We start from the raw sequence: 14,477 nt of genomic DNA, 5'->3' as shown, positions 1-14,477 counted from the left end.
AGCCTATCCCAGCTGACTACGGGCGAAAGGTGGGGTACACCCTGGACAAGTCGCCAGGTCATCACAGGGCGACATTTAAATGTTTCCCTTTAACCCATTGACGCCTGAAATGCCTACAAAAAAACGTCTGCAAATGCGTAAGCCAGTTTTTAGAAAAGGTCCCCATCTGCCTGAGGGTTTTCTGAAATAAAAATAATTAATTGAAAATGCCTATGAAAAATTAAATATCTCAGCCTCTGAAGCACATAAAGACATGAAATAAGTTGCATTTAAAAGATAAAATTCTCTGCTTTTATTGGATCATGCTCATTCAGCATTAACACTAACACATTTGTTAACACATAGATGAGTCTTGAAAATAATGACAAATCAACAATGTTGCGTTATGCAACAACCGGCGCTAGGGGCAATGTTGCGTGACGCAGCATCCGGCGTCAATGGGTTAAACCACTCCAGTGTAGCTTTAGCAGTATGTTTAGGGTCATTGTCCTGCTGGAATGTGAACCTTCGTCCCAGTCTCAAACCTCTGGTCGACTCAAACAGGTTTTCCTCCAGAATTGCCCTGTATTTAGTGCCATCCATCTTTCCTTCAGTCCTGACCAGCTTTCCTGTCCCTGCAGATGAAAAACATCCCCACAGCATAATGCTGCCACCACCATGCTTCACTGTAGGAATGGTGTTCTCAGGGTGTTGGGTTTGCGCCACACATGGCATTTCTCACGATGGCCAAAAAGTTCAGTTTTTGTCTCATTTGACCAGAGAATCTTCTTCCATGTGTTTGGGGAGTCTACCATATGCTGTTGGGCAAACTCCAAACGTGTTTTCTTCAGTAATGGCTTTTTTCTAGCCAGTCTTCCATCAAGCCCCGCTCTGTGGAGTGTATAGCTTGAAGTGGTCCTATGGACAGATACTCCCATCTCCGCTGTGGACATCTCCTTCAGCGTTATCTTTGGTGTCATTGTTGCATCTCTGATTAATGCCCTCCTTGCCCGGTCTGTGAGTTTTGGTGGGCGGCCTTCTCTTGTCAGGTTTGCAGTGGTGCCGTATTCTTTCCATTTTGCTATAATGGATTTAATGTTGCTCCCTGGGATATTCAAAGTTTGGGATATTTTTTAGAACCCAACCCTGATCTATACTTCTCCACAACTTTGTCTTTGACCTGTTTAGAGTGCTCCTTGGTTCTCATGTTGCTTGCTTAGTAGTGTTGCAGAGTCAGGGTCCTTCCAGAACAGGTTGATTTATACAGACATCATGTGACAGCTCATGTGACACTTTGATTGCATACAGGTGGATTGTAATGAACTAATTATGCGAGTTATGAAGTGAATTGGTTGGATAAGCTCTTATTTAGGGGTTTCATACGAAATGGGATGAATATTATGCACACTCCAGATTTCGTTTTTTTTTTTCATATTAATTATTGTTTTTTACTGTGACACAAACAATGTGCACCTCTAAATTGGTAGGCATGTTGTGTAAATGAAATGGTGCTAACCCTCCAAAAATCCCTTTTAATTCCAGCTTGTAATGCGACAAAACAGGACAAACACCAAGGGGGATGAATACTTTTGCAAGGCACTGTACATGAATCAGTTTGATCTGAAAAAATAAGTAGGTAAAGCTATGAAAACTCACTTCAAAATCTCCCGTGAATCATAACATCAAAACTAGCTGACGGAAAATTTTGCTGAACACTTCATCAGAAACCGTCCCTATAAAAGTTATCTGATTGATGTTCACGAGTAACCCAGGCAGAAACCGATCAGAAGAGAGAGAGCCTGAGCGCTTTCCTGTGACTCAAAAAGCACCGGCAGTTTCCCGACGTCACACGAGCAGAGTTTTTCCTCTGTTGTACCGACTTCAACCTGCCGTTACACCGCAAGTACTGAACAGATCTTAACCAGACACATTTCTTTGGAAAGCAAAGATTATAAGCTTTTTAATGATAGAAAAGATTCAAGAGTTAATCAACTCTACTATTTAGTCTATAGAACATGATTTGGGACATGGTCCTGAATTCACACTGAATGTTTATTAGCTGATGTTTACAGCCTTCAGATTAATCTGGACGGTGGAGAAGGAAAAGATGCAACACAATCCATGTTACTAAATGTTCTTCCACGAGTAAATGGTAATAGCATGGTTTGATCAGAGAGGGTGAAATTACAGACTCTTTACATTGTTACATTTTATATTTATGCTTATACTTACCATAAATACTCTGCAGCACTGAGCTTTTCTTTGCTGCAGCTTTAGCAGGAGGTGACTGTGTTCGAGAAATGGCTTTCTGGCGAGTGTTATCGATGTGGAGTGGTTGCTCCCATAAAAACCGAATCAGAAGCGCAGTGACCTCTGCAGGCTCGGGCCTTTTAATGTTTCCACACAACAGTTCTTTCAGGCGTCTCCGAACACAGAACCTGGACAACAGAGTTTGGAAAATCAGTATACTGTAAATCTCTATAAATCGGCAAACTTTTAAAACTCAATCTCTGCTCTTAGGCACAACTTACAAACATCATCAGAACATATGTGCTTTAATGTTCTCTGCTATTTAACAGTTATTCCACGAAATCAAGTCGTACATGAGCTGATAGCCAATGAAGCGCGTAGTCACATGAGTCGTCGACTCGTTCAATATCATGCTAGCTGAATGGAATATATCTGATAGGCCACGAAAAAAAGCCAGACAATATTATTTAAATATGGAGAGATTATAAAGTAAAGGCTGAACTAAATCTACAGGAGGGAAAAAGTCAACTCAGTAATGCAGCAACATTATATATTGTCTGTGGATTGCCCAGTTTTACACACAGTACTGTACAAAAGTCTTAGGCACATGGAAAGAAATGCTGTCGACCAAAAATGGCTTAAAAATTATGAAATGAAATGTTTCAACATTCAAAAACAATACAATAAACAGCAGTAAACCATAATAAATAAATGAAACAGTCAATATTTGGTGTGAGACGACCCTTTTTTTCCTTTTTTTTTTTTTAAACAGAGCATCAGCGACGCAGTAGCTCAGACAGCCGTCCCATGAGAACCCAGACTCATTTATAATGAGCCAAGTTGTTCTTCATGAGAACACAATTACAACAATTTGATCTTCCAAACAAAACAGTCAGAATCAAAATCCAGCGAAACTCGGAGTCGCCGCAATTTTCCTCGAAGTTTGTTAACTGACCTAATTAGCAACTTGTTAATAAGAAATCACAAGACCAGGGAATAACCTTCCAAACAAAACAATCAGAATCAAAATCCAGTGAAAACTCAGGGAGGAGTAGCGATTTTTGTGAATTTTGGACAGACGACGACCACCGCGTGATGGCAATAGCTCATCAGCTACGGATGATAAGCTAAATAGATAGATAATAAAATAAATCAATCATCAGCTACAGCCGGTGAGCTTAAATAAATAAATAAAATCAAAAATCGGCTACGGTCGGTGAGCTAAATTAAAAAAAAAATAAATAAATAATAATAATAATAATAATAATAATAATAATAATAATAAAATTAATCATTGGCTACAGCTGGTGAGCTAAAACAAACAAACAAACAAACAAACGGCTACGGATGGTGAGCTAAATAAATAATAAAATAAATCAAATCAATCAGCTACAGCTGGTGAGCTAAAAAAACAAACAAACAAACAAATCCGCTACGGACGAGGAGCTAAATAAAAATTTAAAAAATAATAATAAAATAAAATCAATCAATCAATCAATCATCGGCTATGGATAGTATGCTAAATAATAATAATAATAATAATAACTCATCGGCTACAGCCAGTGAGCTAAAATAAATAAATAAGCTCATCAGCTACGGATGGTAAGCTAAATAAATAACTAAATATAAAGATAGACAGATAAATAAATAATAGTAAAAATAAATCATTGGCTACAGCCGGTGAGCTAAAATAAATAAGATCAGTCAGTCATCGGCTACGGCCAGTGAGCTAAATAAATAATTTTTAAAAATTAATAAATCATAATAAAATCAATCAATCATTGGCTACAACCGGTGAGCTAAATAAATAATTTTTAAAAATTTATAAATCATAATAAAATAAATCAATCATAGGCTACAACCGGTGAGCTAAATAAATAAATAAATAACCGTCTATGGCCAGTGAGCTAAATCTCATCTCATCTCATCTTATTATCTGTAGCCACTTTATCCTTCTACAGGGTCGCAGGCAAGCTGGAGCCTATCCCAGCTGACTACGGGCGAAAGGCGGGGTACACCCTGGACAAGTCGCCAGGTCCAGTGAGCTAAATAATAATAATAATTTTAAAATATAGTAATCTGAGGTACAGTGAGTGCAGTTTGATAAGGAAATGAGCTGTAGGTTTTACTGAGCATCTTCCAGAACCAGCCACAGTTCTTCTGGACACTTTGTCACGCTCGCTTCTTCATTTTGCACCAAAACCCAGTAGCTTTCAATCGGTTTTCTTTTTTAATCTAAAAAGTGCTCTCTTGTGTAATATGCTGCTCAGATACAAACTTTTTTTTTCCCCGTAACATTTAATTTTGTGCTGGAAAACGAACTTTTGGACTCTAAAATGTTTTTGTACCGACTTGAAAAGTCATAGATAGAAGTCATAAAATAGAAATCTATAACAAAAGTTTGTATGAAAAAAAAATTGTGCTTAAGACTTTTGCAAAGTACTGTACGTGTCTATACCAGGGTCATGGGCTTTAACTGGAAACGAACCCGTTGTCTGCGTTGATTCCGGTTCAGTGGCGCAATAGGTCACCCAGACAATGCCACTGTCTGCAAATTAAAGCTAATGTTGATGTGGCAACTTTGTGTCTGAGCTGTTAAAATCAAAAGCAGCTCTAGCAGTCAATTAGGAAACACTGAGTTTTCAGCCTTACAAATTCATACATTAACAGTTCAAGCATGCATAGTTCCATTTGTACATATAATACATATACACATCACATCACTGACGTTATTCACCTAATCAATAGTGAACGTCTTACCGGACGATAAGTTAAGTGACAGACAGGCTGCACTATTTTGGCCCGTGAACAATGACAACGTCTGAATGAAATTTCAGCTGTTTATGGTGCAATAGTCAAAACGGCTTAATAGCATGGTACACAGTACACCGCAACATCCCTAGTGTTCATCAAAGAAACCCAGCTTTTTTTTTCTTTTTAAAGAGTGCATGTGTGTTTTTGTGTTATTAAGGGAGTCTCTGTAACCCATTATTTTGATAAAGCCATTAGCAACGTACAGCTTAGCTCAGCAGCATGAACTTTTAGCCGCTCTTCAGCAAACTATACTCCACACACACACTCGTACGCACTCATACCCACCATGCCAAGCCAAAAACTCCCCCAGTGAAGTGTTAGTGTGCAAGTGGGCAGGGTGCCAGACCACAGTTAGAGCGGCCACATGTGGGCGACATATGGGCACTAACATTATACCCACCGTCTCCATCCACTGTTATTTTTCTGTGTTAGATCTTTCAACTGTCACTGCTTATTTAACTTCCATTAAAGTTTACAGACATTGTATATAAACAAATATGGAAATAAAATGTTAGTACCTCCTCCACGCTGTCTGGATCACTCTCGCTGCTTGGTTCCTTCTGTTATGACCCCTTCTTCTGTGCTCCTTCTCTTTTTCCATTCGTTTTCCTTTTTCGACCTCTTTGCACTGATCTCTCTCTCTTTCTGCTTCTTTCGCAGTCCTCGAACTCTTCTCCTCCTCTTTCTCAGCCCTTTGTGCCTTCTCTTTCTTGGGCCTGGATGCCTTCTCCTTTTCTCCTTCAGCCCGTGGCTCCTTCGTTCTCCTCTTCTCCCGTCCTGTTTGGATGGGAACGGAGACAAAACTGCTGGACTGACTGGCAGCTGCAGGAGAGGACGCTACAGCTGGATGGCTCGTCTTCGGCTCTGGTTTAGAGTTGGTTTCTGCGTTGGATTATGGCAGAAAATAAATCAAACTAGAAAGGCACTCAGTGGAGTGCACACCTCCACCAAGCCACATATCAACATCAACATCAAATCACTTGAACCTCGGATAATACTAAAGCTGTACACCAAATTTCATCCAAATCCGTTCACTACTTTTTGAGTTACGTTGGGAGCAGAAAAAAAAAATCCTGGATCTACAAACATCTGGATTTGCACCAAAATCTAAATCAGTTGTTCCTTGGCCCATGACTCACCTTTCCATAAAATTTCATCAAACTCTGTTCACTACTTTTTGAGTTACATTGGGAACAGACATAAAACAAACAAACAAACAAACAAACAAACCTCCTCCAACACAGGTGGCGTCGGTAAGAACAAAAACATTCAGAACATCTTTTAGGGAATAAACCAGAGCTTCAACATTCTCGGTACTGATTGATTGAAAACTTCCAAGACATCTTATTCTATCCACATTCACTGGATATGAGCAGTCGCATGCTCTGATTGGCTACTCTACGACAAGGATATCAGCTCATATACCGTGAGTAGAGAAAAACAAAATGATGGAGCGTATTGCTGAACCAACCGAGGACGAAATAAAAACTCTACTCGAAAACAGAACCCCCAAAATTGTTATCAAGTATTTAAAAGAAACAGAAATAGCTAAAAGAATATAGTCCGTCCCCTCCCCCAATATCCCCTGTTCCACACTCCAGCCCAGTCAGTGGTGGTAATGCACCTTTAAGTTGGTTTGCAGACCACCAAAAAACCCTGAAGAAGAAGAAGAAACCCCCCCAAAAATACAAAAAAAGCAACAAAATAAGGAATAAATATATTTGATTGTAAGAACATCTTTTGTTTTCCAGAATTATTATTATTATCGCATTTTTCACAAATTGCTCCTGTCGTTTCGCTGGTTTGTTTACATTCTAAGCGGAAATAATTTTGTCGGATGTTTTGTATAAAGTTTTTATTTATCCAATTTGCAAAAAATAAAATAAACATGCTCCGTTTCTCAAAATCTAGTGAATGTGGATAGAATAAAACAGTTATTCCACTCCATCTCGTCGTACATGGCTTAGAGCCAACTCGGTGCTACGCGCCTCATCGGCTATCAGCTCATGTATGACTCGATTTCGTGGAATAACTGTTAAATGTAACACATGAATAATGCATCTCGATTGGGAATGGACCAGTTTTTCCTTATTTCTACCAAAATATCAAAATGAAAATGTTACAATTACGTTGCGATAGCCTAAACAATCTAACATGAGACACAGTATCATCAACGAAGCCAAACCTGGAGTGCAAGGTGAAGTCCTGGGTCTCGAATGAGCAGGGTGTGTGTGTCTGGCACTGCCCGGCCTGCTGGAACCTGCTGGAGAATGACGCTCTGGCCTGGATGCACACTCCTCCTGTGCATACACACCACCCACACACGTATCTGTCCTTGTGTCTGATCTGTTGGGGCTCTGAGAGGTCACGGGCAGGTTTAAATCAGACAGCTGAGAGGTGTCTGGAGCTTCGGCCATGTGTTCTAACAGAAAGCAGGTTTCAAATTTTAATATGGTTAAACATTGTATACAGTAACAAAGCTGAATATATTTTGAGAATAAATGTGTCCTATTAACTCACCTGGCTCTTTTGGCTTTTTCTCAGTCCGGTCGTGCGATTGGTTACGAAGCACCTTTGATGATTTTCGATGTTTGTGACCTTTAAGCTTCAGGTCTTTAATCTCACTGCTGAGTTCAGTAGCAGCCAACGGCAGCCTCTCGCTACCAACCTGGACCAATGAGATCTGCTGATGCTGCGCTCCGGCCAAGGAGAGCTGCTGTTCGGTTTCACGCCTGCGTTCCTCTTCCCTCTTCCTACGAATACATTTCAGGAGAACATCAGGTCAATGGGTTCAAATTTATTTATACTAATAGAGCTGTTTAAAGAAAAAAAAAAAGTCTTAATCGGGCTTGTCATACTCGAGTCCGACTCGTGCCCTAATTTTAAGGACTCGTGACTTGACTTAGACTTGAGCACTGATGACTCGGACTCGCGCATTAACTGCATTCAGACTCGTAAACTGGAGATGAGGACTTGGATTTTTTCTTTATTTTTTGTAACATGCCACAATAATCTGGCATAAGATATTTATATCTACATTCATTTTTATACTAATTTTGTACAAGAGATGCACATTCACCTGTTCATACATCATGTTCAGGAACAAACTAACGTTAATGGCGCTAAAATGCCTGGAGAGAAGCCCCTAGGATTGTCCACTTTGCTTATACAGACTTCTCGTGCAGTGGGGGGAAAAAAAAAAAAAACTGCTACGTGTTCCATATGTAGAAGAACTATCAAGGAGACGACGGAGACAACCTTGAACTTCAATTGTTATTTGGCAAGACTCCACCCAGAGAAATAAGTGACACACTCCCTGTGTCCTAAATTGCTCACTTGTTCACTCCTCCCTACATAGGGAATTACTATATAGAGGACTATATAGTGAGTTCATTGGTAAAATGAAAAAAAAAAAAAACGCTTTCGGACACTAGTCCGTCGCGTTGGTATTTACGTCATTACTGTCGCGCAATTAAAACATTCCAGATCCGTCAGCCGGTGGGTTTTCAAAACAATAAATACATGCATTTTTTTTTTTTCGCAGTCTGGTTTCCATCAAATCGTGTGCTCTGATTGGATTGCGAGCAGTTCGGAATCCTACGATACGGACCCCGGTTATGGACCTTTGGCGACTCGCTCGGTCACAACAACAACAAACATAGTAGCAATTTTTTGTCAACATTCATTTTTGTATTTCTCAGTATAATAGCATTAATTTTACAGCATGGATAGCGATAACGACAGCGTTCACAGCGAAAGCGAGTTTTATTTTTGGAAAATTCCGAGCTGACGTAGCTTGTCAAACAGGTTTTTGACGAGCTTATAGCAGGTTTGTTCTAAATATGGTTTCCTTTTCATGCGCCCTCATTTTCTGTTAGAATTTGGGAAAGAAAAAAATTTATATATTGTTTATCAGCTTAAGGTCGGTCCGTTTCGTGAAATACCGTGACAGAGGTCTTGAAAATACAGTATTTCACGAGACGAACCTCCCAGCTGGTAAATAATATATATGTATTTTTTTGTGATAAATCCATATTATACTGAGCGTATTTCCCACATTAATCAATACAAAGTACCTGCATCTTTCAGTTTTTTTAAATCAAGGCTGAATACTTTTTTCTTTGCCGCTGCCTTTTATTAAATCAAATTTGAGACTTGATTCCTTTCAGTGCAACTGCAGTGCATGATGGGATATATTGCTTTGGTTAGTGGCCATCGGATGTACGCTACTTTTCGTGATGCATTGTGGGATACTTTGAGTGCACTATATAGGGTGTAAATAATCCTCATTAAGATTTCAAACAGCACTACAAAATGGCGCCCTCACTATATAGTACCCAATAGAGATCTTGCAGTCACGTGACCGAAAAGTACACAGCCGCCATCTTGTCGGTAAAAAACACCGCTGAATATTGCTGCACTCGTGTACAGAATGGATCAATTTCAACCGACGGACTACACGGCTCATTTTTCTAATGAACAGATAACTAGATACATGTCTAAAATAAACGATCTACAGATTAGTGACCCTTATGGCTTACCGGACGGAGTTTTCACGACCGGATTTTGAACTGCCAGCGGAATACCCAGACGTGTATAATTACCTCATTAACTTTCCCTCGCTGTTCAGTGGTGAAGCACTGCATGCTTATAAATCTCTGGACAGTTATCTTTACAGAAATTCAGGATTTGTCAGCGACTCAGATGTGGCATCTTGTAAACAAGAATCCTCATTGGACGGGTAAGTCACTTAAGTATCTAGTATAGCACTGACCAGACGATTATAGAATAGAATAAGGTAATTCCAGCTGTAATTCCAAATCGTCCGTTTTGTTTACCATGGATCTGGCGTTGGAGAGGTACAGGCTTAGCAGTGGAGATTTGAGTGGCTGTTTTCTGAGCTTAGTCAACAGGCCGGCTCTGCAGCCTCGCTTTTGCTTCCGCTCCCGGCGCCGCCTCCTTCGCTTTGCTTCCGATAACAATCCACGGAGACCCCGCTGGTCTCGCTATCTCGTCCGGAATGTTGTGCATGCGATGGAAATCGCTACAAACCGTCATTTTCTGCTGGAAACCAATGTCCAGTAAGTCCATACAGTTGTAGTGGATATTGAAGTCCGATACAGACGAACAACATGCAAAAATACACACAAAAAACATAAAAAACGTGCACAGGTAGGGAGAGCTTGTAGCCGCAGCCGTTGTAGTAGAATTGTATATAGTAGGGTTTTCCAGAAGAAAAGGTAGAAGTAGAACCAGAAGTAGAAGGCGGAAATATGGCGTTTGACCGACAAGATGGCGTCTGTCACAATCTGGATCGGCTGTGACGTCACATGCAAGTGCTCCATAGTGAGTAGGGAGCGATTTCAGACACAGGGACTATGTTCATCGCTCTGTTGATAGCGGGGCTTGCTGAGCGATGAACTAGCTAGTGTTAACACTCTCTCGTGTTATTTGCCCTGTTGATAGTGGGCGGGGCTTGCTGAACGATGAACAAGCTTTTTATCTGTAGCCTATTAACTAAAATGGGGCAGTCGAGCAGTAACGTTAGTCCAACACAGTAGCAGAGACGCTTTCACATAAAGGCAGCAACAGCCGCCGTCAAATGGTGCGGATGGAGTCTTGTTCTCGGACCAGTAGTGGACTTGAGGTTTAGTGACTCGACTACAACACTGGTCTTAATAGTCTTAATAATGATGAGATTGTATCTTGATGCCTCAGCATCTCAAAAATAATAAGGAGTTCCTTAGATTATGGTGTACTTTACCACAGCACTGTTGAATTCTCGATTCTGATTGGTCAGAAGGTAGGTGGTGACTAATTTTCTATAACAGCAGCCCAGATAATACTGCAGCTTCGCCTGTAAATCAAATTATATTAATCCCCTTGCATGCATTCAAACATTTCCGTTTCTATAGTAACAACTCGTTCATAAGGACTTCACATAAGCGAACGCCAATTATAAAAAATAAAAAAAAAAACACACGTGTTAATGAAGTAAAACGTAGAATTGATAATTGATATGGGGACACTTTCTGTAAGGAAACATTTAACACTTGGGGAAGTTTTCCACCAAGGGAACGTCTTCAAGATAGAAGAGTAAATTCCTCGAAAGAGACACTCGAGACAGCGTGCATGTGTGTGTTCAGATAGAATATTTCTAAGTGTGTGCATGTGTGTGTATCCATTCATCCTGTAGGCTGACAGATTCTAAATGTCACATGAAGCAGCTGAACGCTGCCCAATTAATAGGAAAGCAAATCTCCTTTTCGTTTCTCTCTCTCTCGCTCTCTCGTAAGAGGCCGATGGTGTTGTTTAATCACACTGCAAATCAGACAGCCAGATAAATGATCCCTAGCAAATATCCACACGTTAATCAGCCTGATGCAGTATTCATATACAAAACCATCCATTATGTTAATCAGTCTACGATCCCGTCCGACAGTAATCTGATCATTCCTTCCGTCCTTCGCAAATTGAAATGTAGCTCAAACAATTGTCTCGTCCTCTTAACCTTTATATTCTACTTACGTCAAAATGACTCGTTTGAAATTATGACTGAAGCTCAACAATACCAAAATGAATTTTGCAATATTACACTGCACGTGATTGGCGCAATTCCTATAATGAACATGGATAATAATTTTTTTTTTAATCGTATTACATGTAAGATTATGTTCAGATCATTTTGGCTTAGTAGCAAGGTGAATGAAAAAAAAAGACCAATCTTTGTGAATATGAAGCAAAAATGTCAGTTTCAGTCCATCTCCGATGACCACCATGTCTTATTCACAGGGTTTAGAAATATCTTCAGGCGTTCCGAAGAATTCCAAGGAATACTATTTACTTGGATAAACACAATTCTAGCACCAGAAAATGAGGTGATGGCTGGGACAACGAGGGCTAAAACTGACCCAGATCTGTGCGAGTGTGTGTGGGGGAGGGGGGAGGCTTGTATTGCTGGGTTTCACGTGACGTCACATCCGCCTCATTAGTTATTCAATGCTTTAGCTGGTGGTCGACCAAAGCTCAGTTGACAAAATGTTTGTACGGAGAAGGTGCATTGCTCGCATGAAAAACGCCTTACGCTTGCGTTGTTTTAGGTTGTTCGAATCGATCAAACCATGAAACTGATAAAAGTTTCTTCAGGGTTCCCCGTGAACTAATAAAAAAAGTGAACGAACACAGGATTTCACAAAAAGACGTCGAGAAAGGTGGCTTTTGAACCTCTCACTGAAATCGAAGGGAGCCGAGTCGAAGCATGCTCGAGATCACTTGGTGAAAGGTTTGTATTTCCCTCTCAGCTATGTCCTTAGTGTTTTCCAAGTACTTTTCTTGCTGTGTGTTGTTATTTTATGGTACTTCTTTAGTCACGAAGTGCTAAAGTCTCCAGCTGTTTCTTTGTTTCCTCCTCACAAAGTCCATACGTATGAAGGTCGCGACAAAATTCTCCCCCAGCCGTACAGTTACAATGCGCCGTGATCACTTCTCCGTCTTGTTTAACTAAGATCCAGGTCTTTAAAGGGGTTTCTGATGATCTTTGTGAGTGATTTACCTGAGAGATAAGAACTAACACAAGTGAGAATCAAGCGAATTGTTGTTTGTTTACACTTCAACTTACAGCGCTTCGTTGTAAAGACGCGAACGAAAAACATACTTACACGGGCAAAAACAATACAGGATTATAAGCCTCCATACTCTTCCATGCTTTCATCTGTTTTGCGGTGTAGAAGGACGTCTGCAACACCAGATAGTTCGAGATGTCAGGGAACTCGACTGAAGGGTAGTTTTCGAGATCGTATGACAAATCCTTCTTTCCCAGACTGTAGGGATCGATTCCATTGCACATGGCAATCTTCTGAATATATCTAAAGCGAGCAGTGGCTTCTAGGTTACGAGCATACTCTGATAAGTTATTGCTAGTTGTTTGCACTATGGCAGCCGTTTAGTTCACCAGCTATTTCACTTCCGGTAAAATCGCTAAGAAAAGTCACGTGACTGAAACCCAGCAATATCCTGATGGGGACCGAATGTCCCTACAAGAATGGGAATACCTGATCATTTTGATCTTGTGGGGACATTTGGGTCTGGCTCCAAACCTGAACTTTACTTTTTTAAGGTCGGGGTAGATTTAGATGTAGGAAGGTCCTCACTAGGATATTAAGACAAATTTGTGTGCGCGTGTGTGTGTGTGTGTGTGTGTGCCTCTCACTTGGCTGCATCTTTACGAAGCTGCTCGTGCCTCATTAAGAGGTTCTTGCGCTCCTTGAAAGCTCGTCGCACTTTATAGCCTTTGTACAAAGCCTGAATGGACGAGGCAGCGATGTCCTGGATGGCAGCAATGGACAAAGCACCGTGCTCCAGAAGGAACTGCGTCACCTCCTGATGTTCTCCCAGCAAGGCATAGTCCAGAGGAGTGTACCTGTACATATACACACACACAGTTACACTACACAGATTGTAATAACATTGTCCATGTACACAAACTGTACATGGGTGTTGTCTAGGACTATACGTAGTCTGCAAATATGTGCATACATTTACTAATTAATTTGCGCTAGCAGCGCTGGCACAAATTGTTCCTCTCACTCAGGATCTTTCTACTTTATTCTTATTATTATTCTCCTAACTTTTTAAAAACATTTTTTAGGATGCTATTTCTCCCTCAGTTTTTAACCAATCACCAAATTTCACATGAAGAATACCTCTGGGTTGAATTAAGTTGCTATGACTTTTGGTGCTGATCTGGATCACCGAACCAGAACGAGCCATGAAAAACAGGCTTTTTTTTTCAATCACTTATAACTCTGTCAATTTTCATGATTTTTTTTTTTCAATCAGTTTCTTTTTTATTTTGTTCCGCAAAATGACCTTCAATTAACAAAGGTAATTGCAAATTACTGTGACTTTAGTTACAGTCTCTCTAGTTTTAGATTGCGGTTTATTAGAAGAAATGAAAAATAATAAATATATATATAAAATATATCTTGAAGATATTTTGTATAAGTGGTCAGGATTCTTTTAGTTTTAATTTGTTTTAGGATTCGGTTTGTGGTGAAGTTCAGGATGCGTTACGGTATTACCAGATTCTATGTAAAAGCTTATTAATATTTTAATCAATCATTCAATGAATTTAAAGTGCATATCACGGGTAAATTCAGGAGCAAGATCAGTGTAATTCTCCTATTTTATATTAAACTTTGGTCAAATATCTGTCACATTTTGCATTTTGTGCAATTTTTTTTACCTTGCGCAATACCAGAAAAATTCAGTTGAAATCAAGCCATTTGAGGTGAATTGGTCCGCCTCTGAAAAAATTTGGCATTTGAATTTCCCGGGAAACATTGATTTTCGTGACGTCACGTGCGGGACGCCTCCTTCTGAATCCTACGTCAGCGCTGGTTTGTTTATGAGAAAACGACCTGGTGGTTTTCTGC

The 14,477-nt window shown here is 40.0% G+C and overlaps 1 protein-coding gene across 3 annotated transcripts in view; it reads right to left on the bottom strand.

The window, feature by feature from the left end:
* The window catches only part of invs (inversin), a 92,388-nt gene that overhangs the window by 16,714 nt on the left and 61,197 nt on the right, over positions 1–14,477 (bottom strand). For all 3 annotated transcript variants that reach the window (XM_060900176.1, XM_060900179.1, XM_060900178.1), the window contains exons 12-16: positions 13,253–13,462; positions 7,564–7,796; positions 7,229–7,465; positions 5,562–5,925; positions 2,212–2,417 (exon numbers count right to left, since the gene is read on the bottom strand). In XM_060900176.1, coding sequence (XP_060756159.1) covers positions 2,212–2,417; positions 5,562–5,925; positions 7,229–7,465; positions 7,564–7,796; positions 13,253–13,462 — 1,250 coding nt within the window. The remainder of the gene's footprint in view (positions 1–2,211; positions 2,418–5,561; positions 5,926–7,228; positions 7,466–7,563; positions 7,797–13,252; positions 13,463–14,477) is intronic.

This window comes from Neoarius graeffei, chromosome 19 (assembly GCF_027579695.1).
Source record: "Neoarius graeffei isolate fNeoGra1 chromosome 19, fNeoGra1.pri, whole genome shotgun sequence".
NCBI classification, from domain to species: domain Eukaryota; kingdom Metazoa; phylum Chordata; class Actinopteri; order Siluriformes; family Ariidae; genus Neoarius; species Neoarius graeffei.
This window is presented reverse-complemented; position numbering and strand designations above follow the sequence as displayed.